Raw genomic sequence first — 18,883 nt, 5'->3', positions numbered from 1 at the left:
TGTTCTATGTTCTATGTTCTAAATCCTGCATTGGCATCAACACTTAGTCTCAGAAATGGAGAATTCCACACTCAGTGTTGACGCTGGGGCAGAATTCGTGAACTTCCACGACAGCAAAACTGGTGCCGCATCTGGACCGATTCATCGATTGTTAAGGGCCTAGCACTGGCGCCACATGGAACGCAATCAATTGCATTGAGAAACGGTGCGGGATTCGCCGGATTCGCGATTAATAATCAGGTGGCAGCCGCATATACACACTGCACTCCCCACACAAGTAAAGCACAAGTGAACCGGCCCATCGGAGGAGGAGAATCATGGAGGCCCTGGAAAATACCGTGTCGGGCTCGTTAATGATATGCAATCGGTGTTTATTGTACGTGTGTTCCAGTACGCATTGACGCCGCTGTTGAGGTGACAGAGAATTGCGATTTATTCTCTGCCCAATCGGGTTTCGCGAATCCAGCTGGTCTTTCAAATGTGTATTTTCTTGCAAGTAAAACAGATGTCAAAGAAATTTTGTCTTTACTGCAGTGAAGGTATCATTCAACTGTGAATTATGTGTGAAATTGATAATTCAGGATTTACATGACAAGAAAACATTCAGATTTTATTTCTGATATTTTCTGAGGTGAATGTAGAACCATGCACTCATCCATTTTGCAGGATTAAACAAATCAGGAAGGTAGAATGAAATGCAGTGGATTTCCATAGAATCCCCAATATGCAGAAGGAGACCAACGAGTTTGTACTGACCCTCCGAAAGAGAACACTCCCTAGGCCCACTCCCCTGCCCTATAACCTCACGCATTGATCAAGACCAATCCACCTAACCTGCGCATCTTTGGACTGTGGGAGGAAACTGGAGCACCCGGAGGAAACCCACGCAGACACAGGGGCCGGGATTCTCTAATCCCGCGGCAGAGTGTCCACGCCGTCGTAAACGCTGTTGCGTTTCATGACAGCGTGAAAGGGCCGACCCCACGACTAATTCTGGCCCCTACAGGGGGCCAGCACGGCACTGGAGCGGCGTTCCCGGCACGAACTGGGCACCGCGGGATCTGCACATGCGCAATGGCGCCGGCGCCAACGTGGGCATGCTCAGTGGCTTCCTTCAGCGCGCCAGCCCCGATACAACATGGCGCAGAACTACAGGGGTCGGCGCGTAGGAAAGGAGGCCCCCAGCCAGAGAGGCCGGCCGCCGATGGGTGGGCCCCGATCGCGGGCCAGGCCACTTTGGAGGCCCCCACAGGGTCGGACCCCCACTCTCTTGCCCCCCCCCCCCACAGGCCACCCTCCGACCCTTCCACGCCGGGCTCCCGCCGGCTGAGAGCAGGTGTGGACGGCACCGGCGGGACTCACCGTTTTCACGACGGCCACTTGGCCCATCACGGGCCGAGGATCGGTGGGCCGGCCGCGTAGAGTGGCCCGCGGCTGATGGCGCCGATTCTCCGCTCTGCCGAGACTCATGTGCCGGCATCAGGAGGGTGTGGCACGATTCGCGCCGCTGTTGGGGATTTTCCGGCCCGGCCCCGGGCGTGTGGTGATATGCCTATGGGCAATATCACGGTTGGATGGTGTGAGATCTCCAACCAGCAGGTGGCAATACAGCCACCCCATGTGGTCGCAAGACCAGGGTCATGTGACCTGGGGACCTGTATATAAAGAGAGGCTCATCCGGCCATCTCGAGAAGAACACGAGGTAGAGGGTGATAAGTTGTGCAGGGGCTGGTTTAGCTCACTGGGCTAAATCGCTGACTTTTAAAGCAGACCAAGGCAGGCCAGCAGCACGGTTCAATTCCCGTACCAGCCTCCCTGAACAGGCGCCGGAATGTGGCGACTAGGGGCTTTTCACAGTAACTTCATTGAAGCCTACTCGTGACAATAAGTGATTTTCATTTCATTTTTCATTTCATTTCATTTCAGAGAACAGGTTAGAGAAGTTGTAAGCTCCAGAGGAGTAGCAAGACTCCATGATAAGACCATAATACATTGGAGCAGAATCAGGCCACTCGGCCCATCGAGTCTGCTCCGCCATTCAATCATGGCTGATATTTTTATCATCCCCATTCTCCTGCCTTCTCCCAATAACCCCTGATCCCTTATCAATCAAGAACCTATCTATCTCTGTCTTAAAGACACTCAGTGATTTGGCCTCCACAGCTTTCTGCGGCAAAGAGTTCCACAGATTCACCACCCTCTGGCTGAAAAAGGTACAAGGGACCAAACACAACAGGGAGAACAGGGATATTTATAACCAACTTTTAAATGCAGCAGTGCCAGAAATGTTCATTAGATGCACTGCAAAAATATTCGCTCACTTTACAACATTCCAGTACAGTGCTTCCTAAATTTTTCCCGTGTGACCCTATTTTGAGGTTGCTAAATTTGCATAACCCCCTCAATGGCACCTCTGAGAGTAAGAACATAAGAACTAGGAGCAGGAGTAGGCCATCTGGCCCCTCGAGCCTGCTCCGCCATTCAATGAGATCATGGCTGATCTTTTATGGACTTAGCTCCACTTTCCGGCCCGAACACCATAACCCTTAATCCCTTTATTCTTCAAAAAACTATCTATCTTTATCTTAAAAACATTTAATGAAGGAGCCTCTACTGCTTCACTGGGCAAGGAATTCCATAGATTCACAACCCTTTGGGTGAAGAAGTTCCTCCTAAACTCAGTCCTAAATCTACTTCCCCTTATTTTGAGGCTATGCCCCCTAGTTCTGCTTTCACCCGCCAGTGGAAACAACCTGCCCGCATCTATCCTATCTATTCCCTTCATAATCTTATATGTTTCTATAAGATCCCCCCTCATCCTTCTAAATTCCAACGAGTACAGTCCCAGTCTACTCAACCTCTCCTCGTAATCCAACCCCTTCAGCTCTGGGATTAACCTAGTGAATCTCCTCTGCACACCCTCCAGTGCCAGTACGTCCTTTCTCAAGTAAGGAGACCAAAACTGAACACAATACTCCAGGTGTGGCCTCACTAACACCTTATACAATTGCAGCATAACCTCCCTAGTCTTAAACTCCATCCCTCTAGCAATGAAGGACAAAATTCCATTTGCCTTCTTAATCACCTGTTGCACCTGAAAACCAACTTTCTGCGACTCATGCACTAGCACACCCAGATCTCTCTGCACAGCAGCATGTTTTAATTTTTTATCATTTAAATAATAATCCCTTTTGCCGTTATTCTTACCAAAATGGATAACCTCACATTTGTCAACATTGTATTCCATCTGCCAGACCCTAGCCCATTCACTTAGCCTGTCCAAATCCCTCTGCAGACTTCCAGTACCCTCTGCACTTTTTGCACGTAAGGAAGAGGCTGAAGACCTTTTCAGGGGTTTCTTTCTCGAACGGGAATCAAGCCTCACGCATTGGCCATTTCGGCTACACGCATTTTAAAAACAACTTAAAGGGGCCTCGCAACTTTTCACATTCAGCCAGAGTTCCACCACAGCTCATGACCCCAGAATCTTGTCTTACAATCCCACTGGGGGTCACGATCCCCAGTTTGAGAAACTCCGTCCCAGTATATATTCACTCAATGGATGAAAAGAAGAATCCAGAGATACAGACTATATTTCTTTTTAAGCAGGATACAACTAGGGGCAGCACGATAGCATTGTGGATAGCACAATTGCTTCACAGCTCCAGGGTCCCAGGTTCGATTCCGGCTTGGGTCACTGTCTGTGCGGAGTCTGCACGTCCTCCCCGTGTCTGCGTGGGTTTCCTCCGGGTGCTCCGGTTTCCTCCCACAGTCCAAAGATGTGCAGGTTAGGTGGATTGGCAATGCTAAATTGCCCTTAAGTGTCCAAAAATTGCCCTTAGTGTTGGGTGGGATTCATGGGTTATGGGGAGAGGGTGGAGGTGTTGACCTTGGGGAGGGTGCTCTTTCCAAGAGCCGGTGCAGACTCGACGGGCCGAATGGCCTCCTTCTGCACTGTAAATTCTATGATAACTAGGGGGCGATACTTGTATGCTAAGGTAATTACCCTCTGTGATTCTATTCCATTGATACATCTCTGTAGTTTTAGCAATCACCATTTTAGCCAGAACCTCTGAAATATAGTTTACTGCTCACACACTTTTATAGAGAAACCGCATACAATATGCTCCCTTTACACTTTTTATACTGGAGAAACACGAGACTTAATTCTGTTTCAGAAAATTAATTACTTATGGAAGTTCATACCGGTTGCTAGAATGTCGACTGTTGTATTGGGACAGGAAGCCAGAGATTAACAGTGGTGTTGGATGAATATTCCCACATTTTCTCTTCATTTCCTTTGGGACTTAGTGTTGATTGCTGCTCAAAATGAAGTAAGTGGAGCAGAGTTGATGACAGGTGTGTATGCAGATGATGAGCTTGCTTTGCTTTTTCAGTGCTTTCTTCTGAATGCAATTTTTCACATACACAGATTTGGAGAATGAGAACATTCGATGTGTTACTGTGAAGAAGCTGCGTGAAATACAGTTTAGCCCAACCACATTCAGGAGAAAAACGTTTGAAGCTCATTTAAATGTAACGGAGCAAAATATTTTCACAAGGTAATCCCTCCCTTGTTTTTGATATAACAAATAAAGTATGGTGCAAAATATTTAGTTTTAAATAAAATATAAGATGCATCCAAGAGGAAGAAAAATTAACCATAATTAAAATCATACTACAACATTTAATATTGGAAAGAAATTCATAACATGTCAGTTTGAAATCACACTCATAACATAGACTCTCTTAAGGTACCACAATAATAGGGTACAGAAATATTTGGTATTTTCTTGCAAGGTAGTCACTATAACCTAAACTTCAGATTTTCTATCGCATTAGAGTAGTCAATCCAAATTCCGTAAAGTTAAGTTAGAGTCATAGGTTGGAATTTTATTGGAATGGGAGAGGTCCCAACTTCGGGATCATATAGACCATATTCAAGAACTCAGCGGCCAACCTAAACGAGTATCCCACCACCGTCACAGACTTCATCCGTAAATGTGTAGAAGATTGCCAAAGAAGGTAGTACGTGCGTTCCCCAACAGGAAACCTTAGTTTAAGCGGGAGATTCACTCCCTACTGAAGGCCAAGTCTGAGGTGTTCAAGACAATCGACACTGACCTATACACAAAATCCAGATACAACATCTGCAAAGCCATCACGGACGCCAAGAGACAATACCAGACTAAACGAGTCACAGACTAACAACACGGTCTCTTTGATTGTGGCAAGGCTTAAAAAATAACGGGCTACCCCCCACCCCCCCCTGATAATCTCAATGCATTCTATACTCGTTTCGAGCAGGAAATCAACAAACCGTTGTCAACTGCCCAGCAGCCTCGAACACACCCACACCCACCAGCACAGCCTCTGAAGTCAGATCAGCCTTCTTGAAATTGAACCCCTGGAAAGCAACGGGCCCTGAGAGACTCTCTGGTCGTGCACTCAGATCCGGCGGCAACCAACTAGTGGGTGTGTTCGTGGACATCTTCAACCTTCTCCTACTCCGTTCCGAGGTTCCCACCTACTTCAAGAAAACCACCACATACCAGTGCCAAAGAAGAATCAGGTAACATGCCTCAATCGTGGCCTTGACATCTATCATTATGATGTCCTTCGAGAGGTTGGTCATGAGGCACATCAACTCCATGCTCCCAGAGTGCCTTGATCCACTGCAATTCGCATACCGCCACAACTGGTCCACAGCAAACGCCATCTCCCTGGCCCTACACTCATCCTGGGGCATCTCGGCAACACAGACTCCTACATCAGACTACTATTCATTGACGACAGCTCCGCCTTCAACACCATAATCCCAGCCAAGGTCATATCAAAACTCCAAAACCTAGGACCTGGCTCCTCCCTCTGCAACTGAATCCTCAACTTCCTGACCCATAGACCACAATCAGTAAGGATAAACAAGAAGATATAAACGATTTGGAGGAAAATGTAACTGGTCTGATTAGTATGTTTGCGGATGACACAAAGGTTGGTGGAATTGCGGATAGCAATGAGGACTGTCAGAGGATACAGCAGGATTTAGATCATTTGGAGACTTGGGCGGCGAGATGGCAGATGGAGTTTAATCCGGACAAATGTGAGGTAATGCATTTTGGAAGGTCTAATAGAGGTAGGGAATATACAGTGAATGGTAGAACCCTCAAAAGTATTGACAGTCAGAGAGGTCTAGGTGCACAGGTCCACAGGTCACTGAAAGGGGCAACACAGGTGGAGAAGATAGTCAAGAAGGAATACGGCAATGCTTGCCTTCATTAGCTGGGGCATTGAGTATACAAATTGGCAAGTCATGTTGCAGCTGTACAGAAGCTTAGTTAAGCCACACTTGGAGTATAGTGTTTAATTCTGGTCGCCACACTACCAGAAGGATGTGGAGGTTTTAGAGATTTAACAGGATGTTGCCTGGTATGGAGGGCATTAGCTATGAGGAGCGGTTGGATAAACGTGGTTTGTTCTCACTGGAACAAAGGAGATTGAGGGGCCACCTGATCGAGGTCTACAAAATTCTGAGGGGCATAGACAGAGTAGATAGTTAGAGACTTTTTCCCAAGGTAGAGGGGTCAATTACTAGGGGGCATAGGTTTAAGGTGCGAGGGGCAAGGTTTAGAGGAGATGTACGAGGTAAGTTTTTTACACAGAGGGTAATGTGTGCCTAGAACCCGCTGCCGGAGGAGGTGGTGGAAGCAGGGACGATAGTGACGTTTAAGGGGCATCTTGACAAATACATGAATAGGATGGGAATAGAGGGATACGGACTCCGGAAGCGTAGAAGATTGTAGTTTAGTCGGGCAGCATGGTCGGCGCAGGCTTGGAGGGCCAAAGGGCCTGTTCCTGTGCCGTACTATTCTTTGTTCTTTGTATATCCTTCACGTTAGTCCTCAATACCGGGGCCCCGCAAGGCTGCAAGCTTAGCCCTCTACTATACTCCCTATACACACACACGACTGTGTGGCAAAATTTAGATCCAAATCCGTCTACAAGTTTGCTGATGACATGACCGTTGTGGGTCGGATCTCAAACAACGATGAGTCAGAGTACAGGAGGAAGATAGAGAACCTAGTAGCATAGAGCAACGATAACAATCTCTCCCTCAATGTCAGCAAAACTAAGGAGCTGGTCATTGACTTCAGGGAGCGAGGTGTTGTACACATCCATGCCTTCATCAATGATGCCTAGGTGGAGATGGTTGACAGCTTCAGATTTGTAGGTGTGAACATCACCAAAAATCTGCCCTGGTCTACCCACGTCGACGCTACAACAGTGCCTATACTTTCTCAAGAAACTAAGAACATTCGGCATGTCCACATTGACTCACATCCTATCTGGCTGCATCATGGCTTGGCATGGTATCTGCTCAGCCCAAGACCATAAGAAACTACAGAGAGTTTTGAACACCGCCCAGTCCATCACGCGAACCTGGCCCCCATCCATTGACGCTGTCTACACCTTCTGCTGCCTTGGGAAAGTGGGCAACATAATCAAAGATCCTTCCCACCCGGGTTATTCTCTCTTCCATCGGGCAGGAGATACAAAGGTCTGACAACATGCACTAACAGATTCAAAAACAGCTTCTTCCCCGCTGTTACGAGACTCCTGAATGACCCTATGGGCGGCACAGTAGCACAGTGGTTAGGACTGTTGCTTCACAGCACCAGGGTCCTTGGTTCAATTCCCGACTGGGTCACTGTCTGTGCGGAGTCTACACGTTCTCCCTGTGTCTGTGTGGGTTTCCTCCGGTTTCCTCCCACAAGTTCCAAAAGACGTGCTTGTTAGGTGAATTGGACATTCTGAATTCTCCCTCTGTGTACCCGAACAGGTGCCGGAGTGTGGCGACTAGGGGATTTTCACAGTAACTTCATTGCAGTTTTAATGTAAGCTTACTTGTGACAATAAAGATTATTATTATGGACTGAACTGATCTCTCCACGCATCTTCTCTACTGTTGATGGATCTCTGTGTCTATTCGGAACCCTGGATATCCGTTATCCCTTCTCAGTTCCCAAATAACAGAGGTCAAGTCTGTGCTTTTTGGCAATGTCCACTGGAACTTTATTGGTCAACTGTAATGCCCACTGGTAACTTTATTTTCAATACAACATTTAGAGAGTCCCGACTAGCCCTTTAGCAAGCTAGTCAGATTGATTGTCTTTAGTGAATGCAGTGGTTGAGTTTTAAAATACAGATCATGGTAATTCTTCAAATCATAATGCACAGAATAACATAACTAAGTGACTTAAACAAAAGAAAGGTGGAGATTTAGCAAAAGCAGCAAGGAAGTAGGTTTTATAAAAAGATAGATTGATTCTGGAATGAATTTTTCCAACCCGGGCAAGTGATTCTTAAGGGGATTATTATCGTAAAGTCTCGCCTTCTTTGCAACTCTGATTGGCTTTAACTAATTTATAATTCACACAATTCAGCCAAAAGTGTCTGACCATCAATTTTAGAGATAAATGTATTTAAATATATTGGTTCCAATTTCTCATTCCATCTCCTGCCAATTTTCCAACTTATCCACACCTGCATCTAGACATTGGACAAACACAGTTTTCGCTAAGAAATTACCAGCCCTAGACTGGCTGTTATTATAGAGACGGAACTACCAGTTCTTTACAGTATAACAATGGGGCCTTTTAGCTAGTTGACTTTGCTGTTCTTACAATCTTAAGCAATTTCAAGCTACTTGCAAAATGTGAGAAATTGAGAGTAACTTGTAACTACAACCTCAAGCAACTTGTAAAATATGAGAAATTGAGAGTATAATCTGGATTAACCCTTAGTGGATTCCCAGCTATAATTGCACTGAAATAATGCCAAATGTGATTATAGTTCATTTATTCTTAATGAGTTCTCAATTAAACCTCTATCATCTCCCCTTACTCTCATGGTTATAGTTGATTAGAAAAGTCAATTTCTATCAACTATGTAGTACTACATTCCATATGCTATATTTCCGATGTCTCTGTATTTACATTGTGTATTTATTGTATGTCCTATGTTTTTCATGTATGGAGCGATCTGCCTGGATTGTACGCAGAACAATACTTTTCACTGTAACTGTGACAGTAAATTTAAATCTAAATATGTGGGTCCCATGGCCCTGTGCTTTTAAATTCTGACCCTCAGAATTCACAGGAAAAAGAGTTGTAAAAATAAATTAGAATTTTGAAATTATGTATTCATTGTCATCCATAGATGTTCCTAATTATTAAAGATATCATTCTTGTGCTATTACTACTGTCTGTATTTCACACTAACACTTTCTTTTTTATCTTTGTCAAGGGTTTTAAGTGACAGAGTTGGTAACAGGGAAGAAGAAATGCATATGCTGCCTGAAATCAAGAGGCACTATATGGTTCATCTAGAGAGCTACCCCATTCATTTGGCTGCACAAGAGTGTCCAGGTGATATGAATAAATTACAGTATTGTGGCATTGTAGCATGGTCATACTGGCCAGTCTTCAGTATTAATCAAGCATAGTTATATTTGGTGTTACGTATTTAATTTCACACTATGTTGATGTGCAATGATAAAGAATTAAGTGAATTATTGTGAATTAATATGCTCCAACTAAAAGTTTGTCAAAGGAAGCAGTTCACATTTCGAGTCAATAAACTTTCAAGCTCATTGACCTGAAGTAGGCCAAATCTTTGCTCCCGAATGGGACAGACCCAAGAGTCATGGTGAGATGAAATAAAATAAAGTTAAAAGTATCTATTACAAAATTCAATGTATTTCTTTTAAATAATCATTGATAAAAAAACTATTCAATACATTTAAATCACTTCAAATATTTAAACTCATATGAAACAAAAATTTCCTTTCAGTAATTAATCCCTTAGAAAAGTAAATAATTCTATTCATAGCCCCACATCAAAGACATTGGGCAGGATTCTCCGTCGAAGGGATCCTCCGCTTCGCCAGCAGCGCACTCACGCCCGCAGATTTCCCAACGGCAGAATTTTACAGATACCAGCTGGTGGGTTTGCAGGCGGAGACCCGTAAAATTCCCCAAGTGTCTTTCCTGCCACCTACCCATCTGCCCCAATCCATCTGCTATTTTACAGGGGGAACGAGGGTTAGAATCTTCTGCTCACCCACTCACCAATTGAAGTCCTTAAATTACCACTTCAGGGCCTATCCCTACCCAGCCTCAATTTTCAAACTAGCAGGAGAAGATCAGGGATGTAAGAAGCCTGGTAGTTAATCCTGTATGGATCTGAGGCAGCATGGTGGCACAGTGGTTAGCCCTGCTGCCTCACAGCACCAGGGACCTGGGTTCAATTCCGGCCTTGGGTGACTCCCTGTGTGGAGTTTGAACTTTCTCCCTGTGTATGCGTGGATTTCCCCCAAGTGCTCCGGTTTCCTCCCACAGTCCAAAGATGTGCAGCGCAGGTGGATTGGCCATGTTAGAATTGACCGGTCGGTTATCTGGGGTTACGGGGATACCGTAGGAAATGGCTGAAGTTAGAGTGCTCTTTCAGAGGGTCGGTGGAGACTCAATGGGCTGAATGGCCTCCTTCTGCATTGGAGGGATTCTATGATTCTAAGGAGGGGTTGGGAATTGGGAGGGAGGGGGCACCATCACTAGCCCCCTTTCCAGATGTGGAGTGCTCCTCCTCCTTAATGCTCTCTTTCCATCTAGCCTTCTCATCACCATCCCCGCTTCCCCCCACCCAGGCCTACCCTCCCAACTCCACAGGGTGATCCTGCTATTTATCTAACCCTGTGGGTTCTGGGGCTTCTTGTAGTGTCTGTGGCGACCATCACTTCTGCTGGCGCAACTTGAACCAATAGAATGGCAACGGAACTACTCTGATCAGTCAAGATGCATCCCCTGCTGAGCTCCATGGTGATGCCACCTGAACAAACTTCACCAAAGTCTGACTTTGAATCAAAGGATAAAAAGTCCTTACAAATATGGTATTTATTGGTTTCAACTCTATTTTATGACCCTTGTTTCTCTGTAAAAACAACAGCCTGATAACTGGCTAAAGTAGAAAGCACTTTGCCTTTAATCTGATCCCTCCTGGTTTGAATAACATTTACAAACCTCAGCCACAAATCTTCCTTACAAACCAATCAAGAATATTCCAGATTCTTATAGTTCTACTGCAACTGCTGTATGTTTCCCAGTGATTTCTATTTTTATTTGGCCTGAGGCTGCAAATATAAAATGCAGAATTTTGCTTTTGTGTTTAGGCAACCACATACTGTCTTTTTTTTTATATGGCTAAAGTAGTTTTGCCTCCTTAAAATGTGTTCACTAACCCCCTTTTCCGTGTGAAACAAAACAAACATTTAACACACCTATGCAACCAAGTTCCACAAAAATGTAATTTAGTAGTGCCCTGTCAACACAGTATTGCTGAAAGAGAAAAATGTTGTTGAAGCTTTTTGACTTGCACTCATCAGGACAAATGCAAGAACGCCAAATGTCAAACAATCACAACAATTTAGAGCACAGGAGGAAAGTGTGCTGATTGCTTAGGAAGTTGATTCTGATTGGCCGAGACGTTGAACATTGTTAAGCTTCGGCAACATCTTACTTTTTTCAGCAATGCTCAAGTTCTGTACCTACCAAGCAACTGTTTATAAACCACCACTTAGTTCTCACATTCAACAGACAACATTTCCTGGATCTAGATATTTACCGACAGTAAAGCCAGCAAAAAGCTCTATCAAATTCTTCTCTTCCGCGAGAGTAAAGTCTCAGGATTTTAAAAAAACGTTCAGAATTCAGCCCGGTAGCACAGTGGTTAACAATGTGAAATGAAATGAATGAATGAAATTAAATGAAATGAAATGAAAATCGCTTATTGTCCCAAGTAGGCTTCAAATGAAATTACTGTGATAAACCCCTAGTCGCCACATTCCGGCGCCTGTTCGGGGAGGCTGGTACGGGAAATGAATCGTGCTGCTGGCCTGCCTTGGTCTGCTTTCAAAGCCAGCGATTTAGCCCTGTGCTAAACCAGCCCCAGAGGAAATGAAGTTACTGCGAAAAGCCCCCAGTCGCCACATTCCGGCGCCTGTTCGGGGAGGCTGGTACGGGAATTGAACCGTGCTGCTGGCCTGCCTTGGTCTGCTTTCAAAGCCAGCTCTATAGCACTGTGCTAAACTAGCCCCTCGTTGCTTCACAACGCCAGGTTCGATTCCCGGCTTGGGCCACTGTCTGTGTGGAGTCTGCACGTTCTCCCCGTGCCTGCGTGGGTTTCCTTTGGGTGCTCTGGTTTCCTCCCACAAGTCCTGAAAGATGTGCTTGTTAGATAATTTGGACATTTTGAATTCTCCCTCTGTGTACCTGAACAGGTGCCGGAATATGGCGACTAGGGGACTTTGAAATGAAAAATGAAACTTTTCACAGTAACTTCATTAATGTAAGCCTACTTGTGACACTAATAAAGATTATTATTGAGGAATCAACCTCATTGCCCTGTATGGACTTCCTCCAGTAATTCTACATCTTAGGCTGAATGTTTATTAACATTCTTACAGGAATGTCTTCCGGCCCATTGTCAACTTCTTGCTCTGGTCTTGATGCAAAAGCATCGCTTCACTAGTTGCTCCACAGTTGTGTTCTGGATGGGGAAGCTAAACTTCATAAAGCAGATTATAGTAATCTTGCAGACTAGAAAAGCTGCATTGTAAGAAACCACCTTATACATTCTGGTATTCAAAGTGCTGGATGTGTTTGGTAATTATCCTGGTGGCAGCACGAACCTCATATTTTCAGTCATTCATCGTTTTTGATGTCAAGACAAAGGCTGACTAGAGAATGTTGGGTCTGACTAGGAATTGTTGCAGTCTTCTTTCTTCATTGAAATACCACGGCATGACTGCTGGACACAGAAAGCCCACAAGCAGCAATTTAATAATGTCTCGCTAATTTGTTTCAGTGATGTCTTGGAGGGGTACATATTGGCCCAGGACTGAGTAAATATACTGCAGTTTAACAAAGGAATAATTTAAATAAAAAGTACGAGGCAACATTCTCCGCCTCGCACTGCCAGTAGCAGTGTTTCTGGTGAGGCGGAGGATCCAGCGTCGAGGAGAAAACGGGATTGGCTTCTGATGCTCCAGTCTTCCGCTGGTATTGAGGTTCTGCCGGGCACCCTATTCTCCAGGCCCACGTGATTCTCCAGTCCTCTGGGCCTGGAATCACATGGGCGAGAATTACTATAGGTATGGACACGTGTGGCCCTGACATGGACCTCGGGGTGGGCCAAAGTGGTAGCTCCTTAAGGGAGTTCCCCCAAAGTCCATCTGAGGGCCACCCTCCCCCCCCCTCTCCGCCAAATGCAAGACCTGCCCACCCATTCTCACTCCCCCCCGAGACCCCCTAAATAAGGAGACCTCCCAGAAAACTCTAAATAAGGAGACTCCCTAGATAAGGAGGCCCCCAAGAGGCACCCTAAAAAAGAGACCCCACCGGAGACCTCCTAAATTAGCATACCACCCTCCAGAGACCCCCTAAATAAAAAGACCCCCCCACAGATCCCCAGGAAAGAGACCCCTGTCAGGAAGCCCCCATGAAAAGAGAGCCCTGTCTAGACCATCCAGATTAAGGCTGTGAAAAAAGTTATTGTTTCAACACTCACCTGGAAAATACACCTGCGGGTTCGAACATAGGAAGCAGCACCTGTCAATTCCCAGAAAGAGAAACCAGTCAACTGTGTTTAAATTCCCTCAGAGCATTGAGATGCAAGCCATTCATTACTTTCCCTTACTAGGCTGCGATTGACAGCTTCCATACACTCAGAGCTGTCAGCTTTGCTTATTCATCTTCTTTCACAGTTGAGTGACTTTGAAGTGCACAAACCGCAATGTTCATAAACATCAATCTTTGTCAGGTCCTGGTCAACTTCAAACAATTAAGTGCTGTCATTTCCAGCTGACCATTTCAGAATCACTCGAGCGTGAAGGGAGGTGATTGGGACCTTTGTGGGGCTGAATTGCGATGCTGGGTGGCGAGGGGCTGAATTGCGATGCTGGGTGGCGAGGGGCTGAATTGCGATGCTGGGTGGTGGGGGGCAGAATTGCGACGCTGGGTGGCGGGGGGCTGAATTGCGAGGTGGGTGGCGAGGTGCTGAACTGTGATGGTGGGTGGCGGGGGGCTGAATTGTGATGCTGGATGGCGGGGGGCTGAATTGCGATGCTGGGTGGCGAGGGGCTGAATTGCGATGCTGGGTGGCGAGGGGCTGAATTGCGATGCTGGGTGGTGGAGGGCTGAATTGCGATGCTGGGGGGCGAGGGGCTGAATTGCAATGCTGGGTGGCGGGGGCTGAATTGCAATGCTGGGTGGTGGGAGACTGAATTGCGATGCTGGGTGGCGAGGGGCTGAATTGCGATGCTGGGTGGCGAGGGGCTGAATTGCGATGCTGGGTGGCGAGGGGCTGAATTGCGATGCTGGGTGGTGGGGGGCTGAATTGCGACGCTAGATGGCAAGGGGCAGGATTGCGATGCTGGGTGGCGAGGGGCTGAATTGTGATGGTGGGTGGCGAGGGGCTGAATTGCGATGCTGGGTGGTGCGGGGCAGAATTGCGACGCTGGGTGGCGGGGGGCTGAATTGCGAGGTGGGTGGCGAGGTGCTGAATTGTGATGGTGGGTGGCGGGGGGCTGAATTGTGATGCTGGATGGCGGGGGGCTGAATTGCGATGCTGGGTGGCGAGGGGCTGAATTGCGATGCTGGGTGGCGGGGGCTGAATTGCAATGCTGGGTGGCGAGGGGCTGAATTGCGATGCTGGGTGGCGAGGGGCTGAATTGCGATGCTGGGTGGCGAGGGGCTGAATTGCGATGCTGGGTGGTGGAGGGCTGAATTGCGATGCTGGGGGGCGAGGGGCTGAATTGCAATGCTGGGTGGTGGGAGACTGAATTGCGATGCTGGGTGGCGAGGGGCTGAATTGAGATGCTGGGTGGCGAGGGGCTGAATTGCGACACTAGATGGCAAGGGGCAGGATTGCGATGCTGGGTGGCGAGGGGCTGAATTGTGATGGTGGGTGGCGAGGGGCTGAATTGCGATGCTGTGTCGCGGGGGGCTGAATTGCAATGCTGGGTGGCGAGGGGCTGAGTTGCGATGCTGTGTGGTGGGGGGCTGAATTGCAATGCTGGGTGGTGGGGGGCTGAATTGCGACGCTAGATGGCAAGGGGCAGGATTGCGATGCAGGGTGGCGAGGGGCTGAATTGCGATGCTGGGTGGTGGGGGGCTGAATTGCGACGCTAGATGGCAAGGGGCAGGATTGCGATGCAGGGTGGCGAGGGGCTGAATTGTGATGGTGGGTGGCGAGGGGCTGAATTGTGATGCTGGATGGCGGGGGGCTGAATTGCGATGCTGGGTGGCGAGGGGCTGAATTGCGATGCTGGATGGTGGGGGGCTGAATTGCGATGCTGGGGGGCGAGGGGCTGAATTGCGATGCCGGGTGGCGAGGGGCTGAATTGCGATGCTGGGTGGCGAGGGGCTGAATTGCGATGCTGGGTGGTGCCGGGCTGAATTGCGACGCTAGATGGCAAGGGGCAGGATTGCGATGCTGGATGGTGGGGGGCTGAATTGCGATGCTGGGTGGCGAGGGCTGAATTGTGATGCTGGATGGCGGGGGGCTGAATTGCGACGCTGGGGGGCGAGGGGCTGAATTGCGATGCCGGGTGGCGAGGGGCTGAATTGTGATGCTGGGTGGCGAGGGGCTGAATTGCGATGCTGTGTGGCGGGGGACTGAGTTGCGATGCTGTGTGGCGAGGGGCTGAGTTGCGATGCTGTGTGGCGGGGGGCTGAATTGCGATGCTGGGTGGCGAGGGGCTGAATTGCGATGCTGGGTGGCGAGGGGCTGAATTGCGATGCTGTGTGGCGGGGGACTGAGTTGCGATGCTGTGTGGCGGGGGGCTGAATTGCGATGCTGGGTGGCGAGGGGCTGAATTGCGATGCTGGGTGGCGAGGGGCTGAATTGCGATGCTGTGTGGCGGGGGACTGAGTTGCGATGCTGTGTGGCGGGGGGCTGAATTGCGATGCTGGGTGGCGAGGGGCTGAATTGCGATGCTGGGTGGCGAGGGGCTGAATTGCGATGCTGGGTGGCGAGGGGCTGAATTGCGATGCTGGGTGGCGGGGGCTGTATTGCAATGCTGGGTGGCGGGGGGCTGAATTGCGATGCTGGGTGGCGGGGGCTGAATTGCAATGCTGGGTGGCGGGGGCTGAATTGCAATGCTGGGGGTGGGGGCTGAATTGCGATGGGGAGGAGTGGCCAGCTGCAAGAGTTCGTTATTGGGCCGCCTGCTTAAAATGGCGGCCCGATAGCGGGATTCCATCAGGAATCCCTCAAAATCCTCACCATGTGTAAATTTAAATGGCGAAGGATTGGGAATCTCTTCCTGATTTACGCTCCCAGCAGATTCAGCTTCGTCGGGAGTACGGCCAGATTCTCTGATTCTGGGGCTGTGCGCGGAAGATCTATGGCGTTTTACGTGGAAAACATCGGCAGCACTCCCTCACCGATGTTGCGACCGTGCGCGGACCCAACCTGCCAGATACTGCTCCCCTGGCCACCCCCTACCAGTTCCCCCAGTCCTCGCTGAAGCCCCCCCCCCCCCCCGGCCAGCAGCACAGCTCCCGCCCGACTGTGGTGGTGCTGGATACAGTCCGCAGCCGCCATGCCGGGTTCCTGCACGGCTGGGACCACAAGTGAACCACACCGTCGGGATCTCAGCCCATCGGGGGCAGACCATCGGGGGAGGGTCTTCAGGTGACGCGTTGAGGCCGTCCCAACGGCATGTAGTGCGCGCCGCGATTATGCCATTTTGGAGGGGGCGGAGCATATGAAACCTGGCAAACAGGCACCGCTCCCGATTTTGGCGTCAAAAGGGATTCTCCGCCCAATCCCCGATTACGAAATCGGCATTGGGGAACGGAGAATCCCACCCTTAGTCTCCCAAACGGGGAATTTCACCCACTCTCGTCGGACTGTTTTTAAAATTTAAATTGTAAACTCTTTGCTCCAGTTTATTAGTGGCTGGATTTTTGATTTACTCCCCGAGGATTAAGGGTGTTATTGGGTGAAACACAGCAAGGAAATTTGGATAGGTTACAATACCCCATCTGATTTTCCTTCCATTCATTTAAAAGCCTTGTCTGCACTGTAAATTCTATGATGTGATGATTCTACGAAAAGGAAAGTATATCAGGCAGATTCTGTTAAAGACATAAAATTATTACCAACAGCTTTACCTCTCAATGTTCCACCTTACTTACCCATCAGTACAAATATCAACCTTCTGACAGATCATTTAACTGACAAATGATAAATGAATTACTTGCATTTATGTAATAATTACATAAACAAAATATCTCAAAGGGCATCACATATTATGTGAGTACATCAGGCAGTCTTTCTTTGCCAGCGAGGTCCCAGAGAAAGCAGATGAGATAAATGACCACTTAATTTGTCTTCTTTTTGATAGTAAAATGCAAACAGTGATCAGGGCATTGGGAGGATCTCCTGCCTTTCTTCAAATATTGCCTTGAGATTTAGACAGGACAACAATACCCTGTTTAACAAAGGACGGTATAATTGAACAATATTGCTTTTTTTTGTATTTGTGCCTGACCACAGATAATTACAATGGTTTAAAAATAAAAGTAAATACTGCAAACCTACATCTTAATATTGTTTTCTTGTTCAATAATGGGCAACTCAGAGAGAAAAGTTGCTGAGGAATGCACCTTGAAGCCAGGGAGAAGAAAACTGCATTCCTGTTATGATGTGAAAGAGGAAATTGGAAGGTAATTATATCTGTTAGGAAATTCTTAAATTCTTCTAGTAAGGCATTATTCCTGTTTTAATGATGAGTATATTATTTTTGAGATATTACTAACAAAAACACCATGCCTAGTAATTTCTGTTGTAGAATACGGCTGGGATATTATCGGAAGGCATTATATAAATGCAAACAATTGTTATTGAATGAGTTCCTTCTCACTCAGATCCACCTCTAGTTTAGATAGTTGATTGCTTTTTGCAGTAATTCCTTTAAGAAAAATACTTGAACAGTTAAATAGCTCCTGCAGACACATCTCAATCACAGGCTCCTCAAAACCAAATAATTAACTTAATGTTGGTGAATAATTATTGAGAATTAGCTAATCATACAATAATAACATTCATTTAAAGAGACTTAATCATGATTGCACTCTCTCCCCATCAGATTTACTCTAGTTAGCATTGATTGCAAACAACAGGATCTTAATCAACCAATATTCAATCATGGATCCTCTTCAATTAGGAATTAAGGGTAGCATTGATGACTTGACTAAACCACAAAAGAAGTCAAATTAATAAAGTCATTTTAAAGTCTATCTTTCAGCCTTGGTTGAAACATTGACAAAAAGGTTGAACTCCAGAGGGGAGGTGAGAGTGATTCCCCTTGACATCAAGGCTGCATGTGACAGAATATGGCATTAAGGAGTCTGAGCAAAATTGGAATGGGAATCATGCGGAAAGCTCTCTGCTGGTTAGAATCATGCCCGGCACAAAGGTGGTTGTGGTGTTTGGAGGTCAGTCAGCTCAACTCCAGGGCACCACAGCTGGAGTTCCTCAGGGTAATGTCCCAGGCACAACCATCATCTATGTGAGAAACACCGCGCTCATTTCTCATAATCTACACCCTATGTACTGCAGCAATTCGAGAGCGTAAATCCTAACCACCTTCTCAAGAGCAATTTAGGATGGGCAATTACTGCTGGCCTAGCCAGCAAAGCCCATATATCTTGAATGAATTAAAAAAATTACAGCATTTTATAAACTACATTTGTAAATTAGGTTGTAAAGCTACATTTAAAAATGTATAACCCTAGGGTGGCACGGTGGTGCAGTGATTAGC

The 18,883-nt window shown here is 47.2% G+C and overlaps 1 protein-coding gene across 1 annotated transcript in view; it reads left to right on the top strand.

Annotated features, from left to right (window-relative positions):
* LOC140424765 (obscurin-like) overlaps nt 1-18,883 on the top strand; it is a 1,044,598-nt gene that overhangs the window by 904,694 nt on the left and 121,021 nt on the right. The window contains 3 exon segments of the mRNA XM_072508149.1: nt 4,433-4,562; nt 9,304-9,425; nt 17,702-17,786. Of these exon segments, the coding sequence (XP_072364250.1) occupies nt 4,433-4,562; nt 9,304-9,425; nt 17,702-17,786 (337 nt within the window).

The sequence above is a fragment of the Scyliorhinus torazame genome, chromosome 6 (assembly GCF_047496885.1).
Source record: "Scyliorhinus torazame isolate Kashiwa2021f chromosome 6, sScyTor2.1, whole genome shotgun sequence".
Classification (NCBI taxonomy): Eukaryota; Metazoa; Chordata; class Chondrichthyes; order Carcharhiniformes; family Scyliorhinidae; genus Scyliorhinus; species Scyliorhinus torazame.
The sequence above is the reverse complement of the archived record's forward strand: the minus strand, read 5'-3'. Positions and strand labels throughout refer to the sequence as shown.